The sequence below is a fragment of the Stenella coeruleoalba genome, assembly GCF_951394435.1.
Source record: "Stenella coeruleoalba genome assembly, chromosome: 1".
NCBI classification, from domain to species: domain Eukaryota; kingdom Metazoa; phylum Chordata; class Mammalia; order Artiodactyla; family Delphinidae; genus Stenella; species Stenella coeruleoalba.
The window spans coordinates 8,361,753-8,379,567 of NC_137169.1; the positions used below are offsets into that span (position 1 = coordinate 8,361,753).

General features: G+C 53.4%; 1 protein-coding gene across 1 annotated transcript; it reads right to left on the reverse strand.

Annotated features, from left to right (window-relative positions):
- Positions 1 to 416: 416 nt before the first annotated feature.
- Positions 417 to 13,283, reverse strand: CIROZ (ciliated left-right organizer protein containing ZP-N domains; the record flags this gene model as incomplete). Its single annotated transcript, XM_079945703.1, is given in 11 exon segments — positions 417 to 428; positions 561 to 746; positions 1,039 to 1,148; positions 1,151 to 1,289; positions 6,143 to 6,262; positions 6,574 to 6,665; positions 6,668 to 6,688; positions 7,866 to 7,925; positions 8,526 to 8,614; positions 12,258 to 12,406; positions 13,209 to 13,283. Coding segments are annotated over 11 exon segments (1,053 nt in total).
- Between the last annotated feature and the right edge of the window lie 4,532 nt (positions 13,284 to 17,815).

The following is a 17,815-nucleotide window of genomic DNA, read 5'->3' on the forward strand; positions in this document are numbered from 1 at the left end:
CGCAGTGGTTGAGAGTCCGCCTGCCGATGCAGGGGATACAGGTTCGTGCCCCGGTCCGGGAAGATCCCACATGCCGCGGAGCGGCTGGGCCCGTGAGCCATGGCCGCTGAGCCTGCGCGTCCGGAGCCTGTGCTCCGCAACGGGAGAGGCCGCAACAGTGAGAGGCCTGCGTACCGCAAAAAAATAAAGAATGGCTCACTGGTTCTGAGCTAGAGGCCTGTGTCCGTCTCCCTGCTTGCCCCTAAACAGACCTATTGGGAAGAACTATTATCACCCCCTATTTGACTGATCGGGAAACTGAGGCACAGAGAGGTTAATGCCTTGCCCAAGGTTACACAGATAAAGAGTGAAAGGACTGGGCCTTGAACCGCGGCAGCCTGGCTGCAGAGCCTGCAAACTTCCCCCTCCCCCGTGCCTCACACATCTAACTGCGAAAGGGCAAGCACAAAAACGTTGGGGCCTGCGCTCGTGGGCAGTCCAAGCGGGTGGGAGGCGTGCCCCGATGCTGCCCACCACGCTCTTCCACACTTGGCATCCCCTGGGGTGCTTCCAGGACTCACCCCAGCAAGGGGGTCTCTCAGAAGCCCCTCCACGATGTTCTGAAGCTCAGGAGGCCTGTGCCTCTCCGGGATGATTGCCAATGTGGGCTCTGCTGGCTCCTGCCGGGGGCTACCCTGGCCAGCAGTGAAAGGGTCTCTAGGCGCGGCCAGGCTGGGTGAGGAAATGTCCGTGGGAGCCCGCAGGCTCTGAGGTTGCTGGACGTGCGTGTGGCCCCCCTCTCAGCCTGCTCTACTGGCCAGCTACAGGCTGACTTGAGGCCTCAGGCTCTGCATGACTTTCCCACAGATGAGGCAGTGGGCTTCTCGGAGGCGGAGGCTGGATGGCTCTTGGGAGGAGCTGTCAGGTGGCTGCACTCTGCTGACAGCTGCTCAGCAGGAAGAATTGGCAGGGCCCTGCTGGGCCCTCCCTGTGCCTCCCCTTGCGCTCCGGTCCTGAGGCCCTCAGATGGCCACTGGGGCCTGGCTGCCGCCACCACACCTCGAAAGTATTCACCACCGGGGCAGTGCTGTGGCATCCATCCCCAGAAGGAGGGTGCGTCCCCTCCAGGTCCTGACTGGGTTCTGGGAATGAGAGGTCCAGGTGCCCTCCGGCCCCTCCCTGGGTAGCCCCCCAGCTTCCATCCTGGAGGATGTTTCCGGGGGCTCCCCAGGCGAGCGGCGGGAACACAGCACCTCTTCAGCCAGGCTGGTCATCAAGGGCTTTGTCAATGGCTGGACCTCCTTGCTGGCCTGCCAGGGCCCCCTCATGGGCTAGCAGGCAGCCACATTCCCCTGTGACAACCTTCCAGGGAGGAGACTTCCTGGTAGCTAGGCGGGGCTCTGCTCCTAGACTGCCAGTGAGGGTAACAGATGGCCTGAGACTATTGGGACCCCCAGAGAGGCAGCTGGAAACGAGACATCTGAGGACAAAGGCATGGCCAGGCCCAGGGGCCGGAGGACTGGACAACTACTATGGACGCTGAGGACGGTACAGCTGCAGGCAGGGGGTCCAGGTCACCCCACTTTCCCTGGGGGACCTGACCCTCTGGGAAAGGGAAAAAGGAAGCCAGTAGATGTCCACCTTCTTCCACAGGTTTGGCTGTTTGCAGAAAAGGTCCAAGCCCCTTCTTCAGCGAGAGAACAGTGGAGGGAGAAAAAGCATCAGAAATAAAAGGATGTGGTTTCGGCCACCCTGAGGATGGCAGCCCGGGGAAAGGCCTGTGGCAGCTGCGACCTCAGGCTGGCTCTCCAGGCCCGGCTTCTGGGCTCCAGCCTGGCTCCTGGGCCCCAGCTCCTTTGAAGCGTGCCTCGGTTTCCCTCCTGTCTGTGTGCACCGCCGCGGGCCCTCCCCTCCACCTCCTTGTGCCGGGTCCCAAGGCCCTGCATGGCTGTGAGCCAGGCAGGACAGCTGGGCTGCGCTCAGGTGGGAGCTCTCGGGGAGCCCCGCTTTCTCTGGGGAACAGTCGGAATTTGAAGAGGAGGAGACATGGCCGGAGGTCTGAGTGGGACTCCGTTTGGCAGAGCGGTGGCGAAAGAGAGGGGCCTCGTGCCTGGCGGGGTCCACTGACGACTCGTGGGGATGCACCCTTCAAGGGAAACCGTGGGTGGAAGTCAGGGCGAGGGACTTCCATTGGCCAGTGCACGGGAAGGCTAGTGAGCGAAACTCTGAGGAAACCCTTCCCGGCCTCCAAAGGCAGCTGGTCCTGCAGTTTGGAACTGGGAAAAGGCAGCAGATCGTATTCCTCCTGGAGGAGCTCCTGCTGGGGAGTGGTCCTTGGCGTGGCAGTTGAGGCAGACAACTCCCTTCCTAAACCTCCCAGAAAGGAAACAGAGGTCAGTCCTCCTCCTAAGGGAGCAGAATCCTCCCAACACCCTGTTGGAGGGGCCACATGGGTCCCCTTTTTACAGACGGGGAAATAGAGGCTTTAGAGGTTAAGTTCAAGCACCGGATTAGGAACTGTCCTCCTTGGCTGAAATTCACAGACCTTTGACCTGGAGTCCTTTTTGAGATCATGCAGGCATCAAAATCTATTTCTTTTTTTTTTAATTTTAATTTTATTTATTTATTTGGTTGCGCCGGGTCTTAGTCGCGGCATGTGAACTCTCAGCTGCGGCATGCGTGTGGGATCTAGTTCCCCGACCAGGGATGGAACCCGGGCCCCCTGCACTGGGAGCGTGGAGTCCCAACCACTGCACCACCAGGGAAGTCCCTATTTCTGAAACTGAATCACAGGATTTCAGGTTTTCTCTAAAGAGCACCTGTCCCTGACTCTGCCTCTGCTTGCTGCCACCAGCCGGTGTCGTCTCTGAGCCATTCCCTATTCTGCGGCCAAATCCATCAGCCCAGCCCCAGGAACCACACAGACCCAGACTCTGCCTCGACCCCGTTGACATCCTGGGCAAGATCATTCTTTGTTGTGTCGGGGAGAGGGCTCCTGTGCACTGTAGGATGTTTAGGAGGATTCCTGGCCTCTACCCACCACATGCTAGTAGCGTCCCCCTGCATTGTGACAATCAAAAATGTACCCAGACACTGCTAAATGTCCCCCCGGGAGGCAAAAATGCACCCCCAGTTGCAAATTCTGGCTCACGGGTCAAATATAGCCCTGAGACATGTTTGGTTTGGCCTGCAGAGGGTTTTAAATATTTTAAAATTAACTGAGAAAATTTTATAATTTTCCAGCTTCTCCTGGAAAGTCAGAAGATTTGGCCACACTGGCCTGCCTCCCTACAAGGCAGGAATCGGTTCCACTTAAATGAGACTACTCTCTTGAAAAGGGTCTGGTGGGACTTCCCTGGTGGCGGCGCAGTGGTTAAGAATCCGCCTGCCAATGCAGGGGACACGGGTTCGAGCCCTGGTCCAAGACCCCACACACCGCAGAGCAACTAAGCCCGTGTGCCACAACTACTGAGACTGGGCTCTAGGGCCCACGAGCCACAACTACTGAGCCCACGTGCCACAACTACTGAAGCCTGGGTGACTAGAGCCTGTGCTCCGCAACAAGAGAAGCCACCGCGATGAGAAGCCCGCGCACCGCAACGAAGAGTAGCGCCTGCTCGCCGCAACTAGAGAAAGTCGTGCACAGCAACGAAGACACAATGCAGACAAAAATTTTAAAAAAGAAAAGAAAAAAAAAAACTGGTGGCTGGCAGTTCACCACTGGAGTCCCCACCGCTCCCCACTGGCTCCTACACTGAGCTTTGGCATCCTACCCTCGGGCCATGGATTTTCTTACCCTCATTCCTTTACACTCCCTGCCTGACCCCTAGAGGCATTTTTGCCAGTAACCCCTGCTTTACAATGTAAAACAGCGGTAGCTAAACCACCCTCTTGGCTTCTCTTCTCAGGCTGGGCACTCCATTGCCTCCACTGCTCTTGACGCCTCCAACCTTACATAATGAGGATTTCTCCCACAGGTTCTAATCACTTTTTGGCAGAGAGGAAGGAGATTTTAAAAAATCTGTAACCACCAAGTGCTTAGGCAATCCTGGTGCCCTCATATTCCAACATAGTCGCCACATATTATCCCAGAGAAATGTTCTCTAAAACATTTTTTTAAAAATGCCTGGTGAAAATTCAACCCAACAAGCATGTATTAAGTGCTTACCAAGGGCAAGGCAGTATGATAAGGCCCACGAAGAGTAAAATGCTGAATAGAGCACGGCCCCTGATGGCAAGGAGTTCATAGACCGCAGGGAGAGCCAAGAGCACGCACCACTAACAATAAGAGGAGAAGCTGCAGGGGAGGTGCAGGGAAGGTGTGCTGGAAACCAGGGAAGGGAGAGGTTAATTCCGGCTGCTGATATGAAGTTAATAAAATGAGGAAGAGCGCATTCTTCCCCCGTGTAAATCTTTCCAGAGAGGCCAAAACGCCTTTCTAAAATGCTCTTATTGCTGTCGCCGCAGTTATTTTTGTATTTTAGGGTCTATGTCCCTATCAAGAACCTACCCTCTCTCAAAGCCCAGGCCAAAGGTCACCTTCTCCTTGGCGTCTTCCTCAAGCCCGCCTGCCCTCGTTACAACTCTCTGGACATTGCTTCTCTCCCCTTCCAGACAGGCCACTAGTTGAAAGCAAGGACCAAATCTGGTGGCCTCTGTTCCCTCCCACGGGGCCTCACGCATGGCAAATGCTTAGTGAATATTTGTTGGATAAAGTTCTGGCCCTCCCTTTCCAAAATCAATGTCATCGCTGCAGGAAACTGTTAAAATAAAAACAGCCGAAATGTGTAAAAACTTTCAGGAAACATTTCCATTTTTAGCAGACTGTTAGAACTCATCCCCGCCCCGCCTTTTCCTTTGTTTCTAATTCTGAATTTGGGGCTGGATGGTAGGCAGTCCCCCTTTTAATCTTTAAATATAGTTCTGAATATAATTACATTTTTATGCAGCACCGAAACATCATATCCTGGTAACGGGGCATTCTTGCACTATTAACATCTGAGTTAAATCTCCTTTGCGTCTGTCTTCTATTGAGGACAGTTAGGAAGTCAAAGATGAAAGTGATCGACATCATTTGTGAATTATGTGTATTTCCTTATGCTGTATTTCAATGGGTTCTGCTCCTAGTGATTTTGTGAATACCAGGTTGTCTGGTAGCTGTGCTTTCACCAAAAACGCCTTTCAAGACTTGAATCCCAGCATCCTGGCACGGAGGACACACACCACGTTTAGAGGAGGGTTTGTCTTGGTTAAGAAATAAGTGGTAAAGCAACTATCCCCCAATAAAAAAAAAAAAAAGAAGAAAGAAGTGACCTCAAATAGTGCTCCTTGCCAAGGAGCCCACTCTGTGCCGTAGGTCGGCGGACCCCGACCTTTTAGGCACCAGGGACCGGTTTCGCGGAAGACAATTTTTCCACGGAAGGCGGAGAGATTGTTCAGGTGGTAATGCAAGCTATGAGGAAACGCAGATGAAGCTTTGCTCGCTCGCCTGCCGTCCACCTCCTGCTGTGTGGCCTAGTTACTAACAGGCCGCGGCGCGGGGGTTGGGGATCCCTGCGGTAGGTGACCTGTGGAACTGGAGCCCACGCCAGATCACTGGACAATCGAAACAGAAGTGGCTCATCTTGTGCCAAGAACTCTGCTGAGCTCCTAACTCCATCATCTCCAGTCCTCACGACAGGTAGCGGTATTCCCACTTTAAAAAAATATATTGATTTGTCTATTTGGTTGCACCCGTAGTTGCGGCAGGCGGGCTCCTTAGTTGCGGCATGCATGTGGGATCTAGTTCCCTGACCAGGGATCGAACCCGGGCCCCCTGCATAGGGAGCTCTTAGTCTTATCCGCCGCGCCACCAGGGAAGTCCTGGGCTATTTCCATTGTGCAGATGGAAGAAACTGAGGCTCAACAAGGTGAAGTGAGTCGCCCAGGTCCCGCAGCTAGCTAGAAAGTTGATGTGCCCCCCGTCCCCTCCCCGGCACTTTGACTCCACCTAGCTCCCCGCAGCCCTCCTACTCCCCGGCCAGTTCCAACCAGTGTGCCTGACACCATCGTTTCCCCGGGTTGGGTGTGGGACCTGTCAGGCCGGGAAAGAGGAAGCCTGGTCATGGGAGAAGGAACCACAGGCAGAGCCGGCAGGCACATCCTCACCGTGACTCTCACCCACACAGTGGAAGGAGCTCTCCACCGTCCAGAGGATGGGGGCGGCCATCTCAGCAAACCCCAGGCTCAGAACCACCCTGTAGAAAGCCTGCATCCCCAGAGCTCCTTGGGCCTCCTGGCATTGCTGTCGGGGCGACGAGGAGTTAGTCGCGTGTGGCAGGGTGCATCCTGTGTCCTGTGGCTGCCCTCCCATGGGGCCACCCTGGCAAGAGTGCCAGGCTTCCAGGCTATAAGTGGCAAAGGTCCATTTTCTGCTGGCTCCACAGCTCTGCTGTCACGTCTCTGACTCCACATGGCATCAGTGGCCCAAGGAGAAGGGGTCTCCAGAAGGGGCAGGACAGCCAATGACCCTGACCTGGACCTGGAGTGCCCCAGCCGCCAGGACGCCGACCAACGCAAAGTCCCTGTTTTCGGTCACTGTGAAGTTTAAGGAACAGGTGGACTCGGGAATTTTAGGCTCAGGCTTTCCTCCAAGTAGGAACCTCTTTTGACCAGATCCAGTCTCTGCTTTGGGATGTGAACAAGACCTCCATCTCTGGCTGGGATGACACTGGAATGGGGAAGGACACGTGACACAGAAAACTACATGCTCTGCAGGCACGTGGACGAAAGGGTGGTGACAGGACCTCAGCCAGGGGCCACGCCCGTGGCCGGCACTTTCGGGATTGGTGACATGAGATTACTTGGTGTTTGGTATCACTGCCTGGGCTGGAACGTGACTGCACTGATGCGGAAGAGAAGGAAAGACCATCCCCAAACACCTGGGGATCCCGCTGTCTGCAAAGACCCGTGAGGAAGCAGATGCTACGAGCGGGGCTGCCCGTGGAAGTTGCAGAAATGTCTCTGCCAAGACTGTCTTCAGCTCGGTGACCTAGCCTGGTGCCCCTTCCATTACCAAAGCTGCTCTTAAGAAATAAAGCTTGTATCAGTTGTTTACACTTTAGCAAGAATTTCGTTGTGTCAGCCCTCTCACAGGGGCATTTAAAGCCAGCTCTGCACTGGCTAAATGAAAGCATCTGTCTCCACGTAAAAGGATTTCAAGCATCGTGAATAAGGAAAGGGATGTTTGGGGGCTTGGTGAGGCCGTCCCCAATGCCCTAAACTCCCCAGAGTCCCATCATGAAATCTCGTCCATGATAAAATTCTATACAAATGTCAAGTCTTAGTCATCTCAGACCTACCCACTCAGGATGAAGCCTTTGATGTACCTAACTTTGCATACAGAGTTCCTTAGAACTTAAATTCTTCTGGAGGTAGGAAATGGTCTTCCAGATTCCGGGCCTCTCTGTATCACACCCCACGCTGAACGAAATAGTTATCACATACAGGGTCTAGATCAAGGGACCCAACCTCTGTCAGAGCATGGAGCCCTCAAGAACCTGATGAAGACTGCAGACCCTCCCTCATCTTTGTTCTCGGACCCCCTGGAGGCCATCTTGGGACTTCCCAGGAGTTCAAAGAGCCCGGGTTTGGAAAAGTGGAGGATTCCACTTCTCATCCACTCTCTACACCCCACCCCTGCTCCACACACACCTGTACCCGCCAGAAAGAGCCGAGGTCTCTCTGTCCCAAGCAATTCAGGAACGCATGGCCAAGGTTGGGGCTAAGAAGAGGCGAGGTGGGGTGGGACCACGGACATAAGGTGCCAGAGGAGGGAGGAACAGAAGAGGGACAAGGGAGCGATGTAGCCGGAAAGGATGGGCATTGGGGGCCCTCTTGGGTCTTACCCCGTGGGCCAGCGGCTCCTAAAGACAAGGCATAGCCGCTCCCCACGAGCAGCAGGAGGCCTGGGGGGTGTGCAACACTTGCTGAGGCAGGAGTGCCTCCCCGTGGCCTCCGAAACTGCTCCTTCCAGAAGCAAACTCCCTCCACAGGGCCCCCCTCCCACCTTCGGACCAGCCTGTGGACTGAACCCCCAAGGGTCCCAGAGCTCAGGTCAGGGACTGTTGCTCCAGTGCAACCAGGATATATTATTTAGGCGGGATATTTTTAGCAGGAAAGCGAGCTCGGAGCAAATGTCATGTGAGCCGTCTTCTCTTACATGGCAACTTTGGGCTATTTAAAGAGATGGTAATTACCCTCCTGCCACCATGATCAGGACGACGAGCTGAATGCGTGATTGCAGGAGCTGCTCATCTGCCACGCGGAGCGCTTGACACTAATGGAGCCCAATTTTCGAAGCTGCCTGCCTAAATCCGTCCGGTCTCCAGGTGGACATTTGAATCGGCACTGCAGCGCCGGCAGACTGCTCTCCGGGGCCTCCCCGAGGGTGCCACGCCTTGAGGCTCCCCGCCTGGTAGGGGCACTGGGCACATGCTAGGTGCGCCACGGGGCTGAAAGACCCAATGAGCCGTTACCCCCACTAGCAAGGCCAAAGGGTGACCCACACTCTGCCCAGCCTAAGTCCTGGCCTCGGTTCCCTTTGCAATGCTCCAGAGAGACATTGGCCATCGGGGCCTTGAATAGAGGCGGGTGCCTGGAGGGTGGGAAGGGGACAGAGAGGGGTCCCCGGCCCCTATCCTAGGGGGACTAGCAAGAGGAATTCAGGAGAAGACTTGAGGAAGGAAAAGCTCACTGACTTCAAACATTCAAAGGGCCGTGAAATGGAGAAGGGACTGGCTCCTTCCGGGGGGCTGCAGAGAATGGAGGACCAGCAGAAGGAAAGTTTGGGGAAACATCTGTGCAATATGGGAACAGGTGGTCTTGCAAAGGAATGAGCTCCCCGTCACTGGAGACTGTGCAGAGAGAATCTTAGCACGAGGAGGACCTCAGAGGCCTTCAACCCAAAGCTGGGACCCCTCCTCAGATTTCCTCTCAGATGGCCTCTGCCTGCAGGACACCAGGGAACGCTTCCAGCCTCGGCTGCCGAGACGCGAGCCCAGCAGAGCTGGCCTTGTCCACCAACTCTCCAAAGGAGAACAGAAACCAAAACCTCCTGCCTCAGGGTGTCCCCAAGCACCAGGCCTGGCAGAACCTTCCAGAAAGTTGCTCCTGACCCACCTACCTGTCCACTGGTGCTTCCCAGGGGTAGGGGCAGGGAGACCTGCAGAACAAAAAGGAAGCAACATCTCCTGGCAAAGCAGTAAGCGAAGGTGAGAGTAAACATTTCTGTCTGAGCACAGAAGCGCTGACAATTACCCCAGCAGGAGGCCGGCGAGAGAGCCACATGGCTGGGTTGTTTGCTCATTAAGACAAGAACATCATTTACGTTCTGAGACTCCAGTGTCAACAGGCCCAGGGAAATGTCGTTGCCTCAGCTGCCACCCTGGGCCTGGCCAAGGAGGCGGCGAGGGTCCCGGGAGCAGCTGGCAAGGCCAGGAGCACAGGCGCACGGCCGGGATGATCCTCTCCCAGTCCTCCCAGCTTGTTTTCCTCCCGAGTTCACCCATTTCTCCCTCGCCCTTTCTCTTTCCTTTTCAGATCCAAAAAGCAATGGTGGAGGGAGGGCTTCCAAGGATGGACACTTTCACCACTGGCCCTGAACTTGGGGTGACCACCCAACCCAGTTTCCTGGGGACTGAGCAGGTCCCCCTGGGACTTAGTGCCAAAACAGAAAAGGCCCAGGCAAACTGGGATGGTCGGTCACCGTACCGCCTGTGAATCTCGCAGCCACGCCACAGGGGGACCGTTCTCCCAGACGGTCATCTGAGAAATGCACAGACGAGGGGAAGGTGATGGTGTGGGCTGGGCCCCTTTCCTGGAGCTTCTGCTGCAGCCCACACCCTCCACCCTGCCCTTCTCTCAGTTCTTTCTGCTTTCTCCAAACTCCACTTTGCATTTGCTTCAGACCTTGGCAGGGAAGTCTCGGCACAAGGAAGGAGTCACAGACCAGCCGAGGGTCCCTCGGAGATCATCTGACCAACACCCCTCGCTATACAATGTGTGGAGGAATGAGGCCGGAGGGGACTGACTTGCCTCGGTGATGCCCCCACCCAAGACCACTCCCACTCCATACGGAGGGACAGAGAGGGGCTCCCTGCAGCAGAAAGAAGCAAAAGGGACCGGGAGGACACCCCAGGCAGCTCAGCCTTCTCAGCTCCCCAGCCCTACTGCTCCTTGGCCCTGAGAGCCCCTCCTGGCAGCAGGCTCACGATGGCCCACGGGGAGCTCCTCCAGTGAGCCTGGCTGTTTCCTTGTCTTTGGAGGTGCTGCCTTCACTTGCGGGGCGAAGGGGCAGGAATGGGACAGATGCCTGAGGTTTGGCGAGAGGATGGAGAGGATTGGGCATCTGCCTTTGCCACCACCAAAGCTGTCCCACCGTTCCCACTCCTGTCCTCCACTGCAGCCTGGAGGAAGGCAGGGAAGCCCCCCGGAGGCTGAGCTTTGAAGAGGGAGACAGTTCTGCTCCAAGAAGGAAGAGAAGACAGATCAAGAGCAAAGCAAAAACGCACAGCCCTTTAAGGCCACACGCGGAGGCTATATTTAGGGCCGCAGGACTTCGGGCAGCCTTCCCTGGGAGCAATCGCTAATCACTGCATTGAGTTTATGGGTGCCCCTGGGCACACTTAACCCAGGGCAATGAATAGTTATTGCGCGGCCTCCCGCTCGGGGCCTGTGGGCACACTTAAGCGAGTGCGCCGGATCGCTGGGAGCGGGCAAGGCTTGGGTACACCCTTGGGCACCCTGCGCTTTCAGCGGAGAGAGGCAGAGTATTAAATATCTATGTGCCCTGTGCCCACAGCTGCATTTAGCCAAGGGCAAGGCCGGTGAAACGGCTTTAATTAAAACTTAATGCAAGTTCAAGGTGCAGACACGGAAGCCGCGGCTGCAGGTCACCAGGAATGAATCAGTCGATTCGATGAGGTTCTCAGGTGGGGGAAGGGGGTGGCGAGGAGGGGGGCTTGGGCTGCGGAGACCTATCTTGTGCTGAGTACTTGCTGCCCACCTCTCTGCATCTGTGCTCTGGGACTTGGGGCCACCGCACACGCCCATACCTCGCTTGGTGAAGGATGCTGGGATTTGGGTATCCGGGCTTCAAAGGCAGGTGGTTGGAAATAAAGCAGGCCCCTGGGCCGGGAGCGGGTCCTGCTTTTCTCAGCCACTCAGCCCAATGTCGCGCGACACGGGCAACGCCGTCCCCCTGGCGGCAGCTCCCAGAATTACAGGCCCAGTGCAGAGGGAGGAGTGACCAGCGCCGGAATGTCAAAGGAACGCGCTGGTGGCAATGCTTGGGGATCCTGGGGTCCGACCCTGCGATTCTTAGGAGGACCAACACCAGGCTTGGTGTGGCCACTTGTGCCACTAAAAAGGCAAGTAGGCAGAGGAAGCCTTGCCACTCTGCCTCTTCTCCTTAAGACTGGGAAGCAAAGGAATCTCAGAGAGGTCTGCCCATCGGCCCAAGATAGCAGTGAGCTGGGCTCAGAGTTGGGGGAGCTCAGGTCCTCTGAGCCGTGGTCCGGGGATGCTCCCTGCCAGACACACCTGCTTTAAAATTCAGACCAGATGAGAACACAGCTATAAAGCCTTCCTGGGGCAAAGGCTCCATGTCTCATTCAAATCTGTTCCCTTAGCAACAGCACAGCACCTGGCATATATAGTAGGTGCTTAATAAATGCTTGTTGCGTGAATGGTGATTGTCATTAGCAGGCTTTTTGTGCCAAACTCCTCTTTTCATTTCTCCTTTCCTGTTTCCTGATCTTTAAAACGGAGGCATTATACCTGATTGTAACGGAGGTACTTTTATGACTAAAAGTCTATAATTCCTCGGCACTACCCAGGTCAAGAAGGAACATGCAAACTGGCAACTTTTTTCAATGGAGAGAAAAAGAACACAGGACATAATATTGCAGCTTTGGTGATAATCCCATCCTCCCACTGTCCCCAGTGCCAGCGACGATGGGAAGTGGAGAATATTAGTTCAGACCCTTTAATAGCCCCACTCCCACTCCATCCCAATCTCCTCCCAGTTTGCTCAGACAACAGCCCAGCGGACCCGGGCATCCAGCCAGGGCCCATGAATGTCTGCAGAAGAACCATGCCACGCGGCACCTCCAGCTGCCACCTGTGGGCCCGGCCACATCTTGAAGCTCAGGAGCCATGGCCTCTGGAGAGAAGCCCAGCCTGGGAGCCCCTACTCCCACCCCCAGGCCTCTGAGCCCATTAGCTGAATGAATGTGGACCAGCAGTGGACACTCTCTTGGCCCAGCCTGGACGCGATCACTGGACACTTCATTATGTAGCAGTCACTCTGCTCCAACCTTTTCACCTCCCCTTTGAAATATTCTGGTTTCCAACCTGTAATTTGCTTTCTAGAAGTAGGACAAAATTCCTGTGTGCAAACGAAAGAGGAAAACACAGTTAATAGGCTGCAATTATAGGTCAGTGACTGTTCACAGCAAATATGATTAACATCAACCCACTGGAGGCTGGGCAGTTCTCATGGAAGAGGCTAGGAAGTGAGCTGAGGCTGCCGGGGATCAAAACCTGGGTCCGGCTTCTGGAATCCAGCAGTTCAGCCTCCACCAGGGAAGCCCTCAGGGCCAGTGGATTTCAGGAAGGTCCAACCTGTCCGGACAGAACAGGGGCTTGTGCCTGAACATCCCTTGACAGGTGTCAAGCATCTGCTCACAACTTGTCTCCCTCGATCCTCACAAAGATCCCATAGGGTAGGCTTTCTTATTCCCATTTTACAGATGAAGCAGTTGAGGCTCAGAGGAGGTAAATAACTAAGCCAAAGGCATGTGGCCACTCTGGAACTGCCTGGCTCAGTCCATCGTGTGCCAGATGGAGCTTCAAAGGTGTCAAACCAGTGGGCCCCACAGGGGATGCTGGGGCTGACCTCATTCAGCCACAGAGGATGAACCCAATTTGAGGCTTTGTGGTGGGGCCTGAGAAGAGTGTGTACTGATGGGGTGGGAGGTGGGGAACGTCAAAGAGGGTGATTGCAGAAAGGAAGAGAAAGAGAAGGAAGAGGATAGTTCCTGAAATTTCTCCCCCGTTATGGACCACAACCCCGGTAGAAATTCTGGGCTAGATTGAGGGAGGAAGACAAAGAAATGAAGGAAAGAGGAAATGGAGGTGAGGAGAAAAAGAGAAGAGGAAAACATGAGGGTCCGTGGAGCAGTTCACACCGTCTTGGGGGCCAGGCGGTGGAATAAAGCGACAGGTGTGCCCAGGGAGCTGCAACCCTCCAGCCCCCAGGCCATCGGCCGCCGCCTAAATCAGGGCGGCTCCTTGTCTTCCTGGTCCCCAAAGAAGCATCAGTTCCCCCTCTGACTGGCATGAGCCCACCCCTCCAGCCCCAGGTTTGAAACCTGCTTCCCTGGATGGGGTCCATGTTGTATGGGGCCTGCAGCTCATGCAATTTGGGAGAAGGACCTCTTTAAGGAAAAGAATATAAAAATATCTTACTTTTGCAAATGTTACAGAGTCATACGGTCTTGTAGGCATGTAATGGGCCATGCGACTGAGGGGTCCTGGGCTTATGCTCTGTCAGATTCATGGTCAATCAGCATTTACTCACCTCACTGAACACTAACTGAGCACCTACTGTGTGCCAGGCCCTAAGTCAGGGGCTTCCCTGGTGGCGCAGTGGTTGAGAGTCCGCCTGCCGATGCAGGGGACATGGGTTCGCACCCCGGTCCGGGAAGATCCCACATGCCACGGAGCACCTAGGCCTGTGAGCCATGGCCGCTGAGCCTGCGTGTCCGGAGCCTGTGCTCCGCAATGGGAGAGGCCACAACAGTGAGAGACCCGCGTACGGCAAAAAAAAAACCCCAAAAAACAAAAAAAACAAAGTCAGCTCATGTGCCTCCTCTGTTCAAACCTCCCCATTTTTCACTCCGAGGAAAAGCCAAAGTCCTTGAAGGCCCCAGTGATTTGTCCCCTCACCTCCCTGACCTCCTCTCCCACTTCCTCATCTCCCTCCCAGCCACACTGCTCCAGCCACACTGGTCTCCCCGCCATTTCTCAGGCATGCCAGTCCTGCCTCAGGACCTTTGCATGGGCTGTGCCCTCTGTGTGGAACTCCTTCTCTTGGATACCTGCATGGCTCACTCCCCCACCTCCTTCAAGTCTTTGCAAAAATGTTGCCTTTCAGAATTGGAGACACAGATGCAGAGAATAAATGTATGGACACCAAGGGGGGAAAGTGGCAGGGGTGGGGGGCTGGTGGTGGGATGAATTGGGAGATTGGGATTGACATCTATACACTAATATGTATAAAATCGATAACTAATAAGAAACTGCTGTATAAAAAATAAATAAAATAAAATTCAAAAAAAAAATCTCCTTTTCAGTGAGGCCCACCCTGACCTGCTTTATCCTATGGCCCTGCTTCCTTTCTCTGTAGCACTTGATACCTTCTAACCTTATTTGTTATATTTAAGGCTCATGTCACCCCACCCAAAGTCAGCTCCATGGGGCCAGGGAGTCTGTTTTGCTCATCGCTGCATCCTTGGTGCCTTGAGCAGTCAGGCATATAGAGGGCTGTCAATAAATATTTGTTGAGTGAGTGAAAGGCTGTCTCTGGGTAGAGAGATTACGGGTAATTTTCATTATCTCCTTTGGATTTTCTCTAGTTTCCATAATTATCGCATACTGCTTTGTCATGATTTTTTTAAGTCCTTTTTAAAAGCTCATGGTTTCTTTTTCAAATGCTTGACTCAGTTGTGTACTTGATAGGAGATGAATGCGTTATTTCAAAAAACAGCTCTGGAAGCCTTTCTGGAGGGGATTCTCTGGTCACAGGCTTTTCCTTTAAAAGCACGCAGTTTCCACCTCTATCTTAGCAAGCGATCAGGGCCCTGCCTCTGGCAGAGGGAAGCTCTGAAAGGTAGATCACTGGGGAAATAAAGTGTCTTAGCCTGGATGTGCAAATTGACCTGGATTGTTTTAGTTTTGCATTCACGTTTGCACTTTGTAAATATTTGCCTGTCGCCCCGCTGCTCACACCTGCTTGCTGTCCCCTCAAGTTTATGGAAGGCAGCAGGCACTGTCATTTCTCCAACCCCACCTGGCGCTGCTGGCGCTGCCAGCACGGCCGTGTGAAAAGGAAACTCGCTCGCGAAAGCCACAGGTGTCTCTGACAGCGCCTAAAACTAATGGTCTGTGGCTGGCCGCTGTGACTAATTCTCTGATTATTGACTTTATGATTTTACGCTTAAAACTTCTTTATAATAACACACAGAAATGTTTAATGAGCTCTATCCAGAGCCATAAAAATTACTTATTGAACAAGCATTTTAAAACTATTAATCTATTGTTTTCCATTAATAATGGCTCTCCAAAGAACGGGCGACAGCTTAATGTATCCACAGCATTTCTCCGCGAAAAGTGGCCTTTTAAGACATAAATGCCGCTCCCAAAGCATCGCGGGCTGGCCGGCCATTGGGTAGCTGACCCTCCCAGGACAGATTTAGGCTCTACCAGTCCCAGAGTGTGCTTTAAGGATTTCCAGAATGAACAGGGGCCCTGGGAGATTTTGCTAGTCTCTCTGGAAAGCCCCTCTCCTCAATTTCTCTCTTTTTGTGAAAAAGACAAGAGGTATTCCGGGGGCCTGTTTTGCAATGCCCGATGGAGAGCACAGAGGGAAGCAGACAAGTTACACATTGCTATCCTTGTTCCTTCTGGAAGGTTCCAGGTACCCATCTGGCTGTACCCATCCCCCCTTCTGTTGGCAAGCCCATGGCTGAAAGTTTTCCATGATACTATGCCCCTGTTTTTGCTATTTTGGGGGCACAATTCCCCCACTAAGCATGAGATGGCTTCCTACTTCAAGTGTGTAAGAATAACCCCTTTAAAATAAATCATCCGGGACTTCCCTGGTGGCGCAGTAGTTAAGAATCTGCCTGCCAATGCAGGGGAGACGGGTTCGAGCCCTAGTCCGGGAAGATCCCACATGCCACAGAGCAACTAAGTCTGTGTACCTCAACTACTGAGCCTGCGCTCTAGAGCCCGCGAACCACAACTACTGAGCCCGAGTGCCACAACTACTGTGCCTGTGTGCCACAACTACTAAGCCCGAGTGCTACAACTACTGAAGCCCATGCGCCGAGAGCCCGTGCTCCGCAACAAGAGAAGCCACTGCAGTGAGAAGCCCACACACCATAACAAAGAGTAGCGCCCGCTCGCTGCAGCTAGAGAAAGCCCATGGGCGGCGACAAAGATCCAAAGCAGCCAAAAATAAATACATTAATTAATTTAAAAACATTATATTTTGAAAATAAATAAATAAAATAAATCATCCATTTATTTTTCTGGGTAATTTAGATTGTGAAACCTATTGGCACCAGATGGGTACTTCTTCTAAGAGCTTCAGTCGTTCATTCATTCAGCAAATATTTATTGAGTGGATACTAAGTACCAGGCTGTGTTCCAGGTTCTGGAGACACAGGAATAAACCAGAAACACATGGGCCTTGCCCTCACAGAGCCCATCTGTCAGAGGGGAGCAAAGATGACAGCAGGTGAACATTGTAGAAGATAATTTTAAGATCATTTAAGTAATAAATGCTGAGAAGCCAACGGGATAAGATTGTGACAGGAGTGGGTGGGGACTGCTTTTGATGGAGAGTCAGGGAGGCTTCTTGGGGAGGCGGCCTTTGAGCAGAGATTTGAGTGACAGAAAGGAACCAGCCATGAGAAACATTCCTGGCAGGAGAAAGGCAGTGCAAAGGCCCTTGGGTGAGGTATACATACAGATGTCTTTCCCTAGGTGAATTCCCTACCCAGACAACAGCTGTCCCTTACCTGGCACATGCAGGATCTGCTCAGCCACTGCCGCAAACCCTCCATGTGGCTCCTGGGACCCATAGGGCATGGAGCGGAGAAGCATTCAACCTCGTCTATTGAACAAGAAAATACTTCTCCTCCGAGCCCTACTTCAATGGAATGGTTAGGAAGAGGTACAAAGGAGTCATATTGTCACAATGAGAAAGACGCTTTACACCAGGCAGAGGTCACAGAACAGTGTCAGAGGGGATATGTTTTAGGGTGCAGCTTCTCAAACTTCAGGTGCCTACAAATATCACCTCGAGGTCTTTTTAAAATATAGATTCTGAGTCGGTAGGTCCAAGGTGGGGTCTGAGATTCAGCAAGTCTAACAAGCTCCCAGGTGATGCCAGTGCTGCAGGTCCAGGGACCACACTTTGAGCAGCAAGATCCTAGAGGTCATTAAATCTCAGCACTGTGTTTTACGGGGGGAATGGGGAACAATGTGACTTAATGGTAACAGGGATCTGGAGTCAGAGCACCTGGGTCTGGTGTGTGTGTGTGTGTGTGTGTGTGTGTGTGTGTGTGTGTACCAGTTCCTTAGTTTTAGTTTCTTCCTGTAAATTGATTGTATGATGACAATGGCAGTGATGACGGTCACAGTAGTGGTAAAGATACTGGTGATGATGGTGATGATGATGGTAGTGATAATGGTGATGATGGTGATGGTGGGATAATGGTAATGATGGTGATGGTGATGGTGGGATAATGGTGATGGTGATGGTGATGGTGGGATAATGGTGATGATGGTGATGGTGATGGTGGGATAATGGTAATGATGGTGATGGTGATGGTGGGATAATGGTGATGGTGATGGTGATGGTGGGATAATGGTGATGATGGTGATGGCGATGGTGGGATAATGGTAATGATGGTGATGGTGATGGTGGGATAATGGTGATGGTGATGGTGGTGGTCATGATGGTGATTGTGGTAGTGAAAACGGTAATGATGGTGGTAGTGATAAT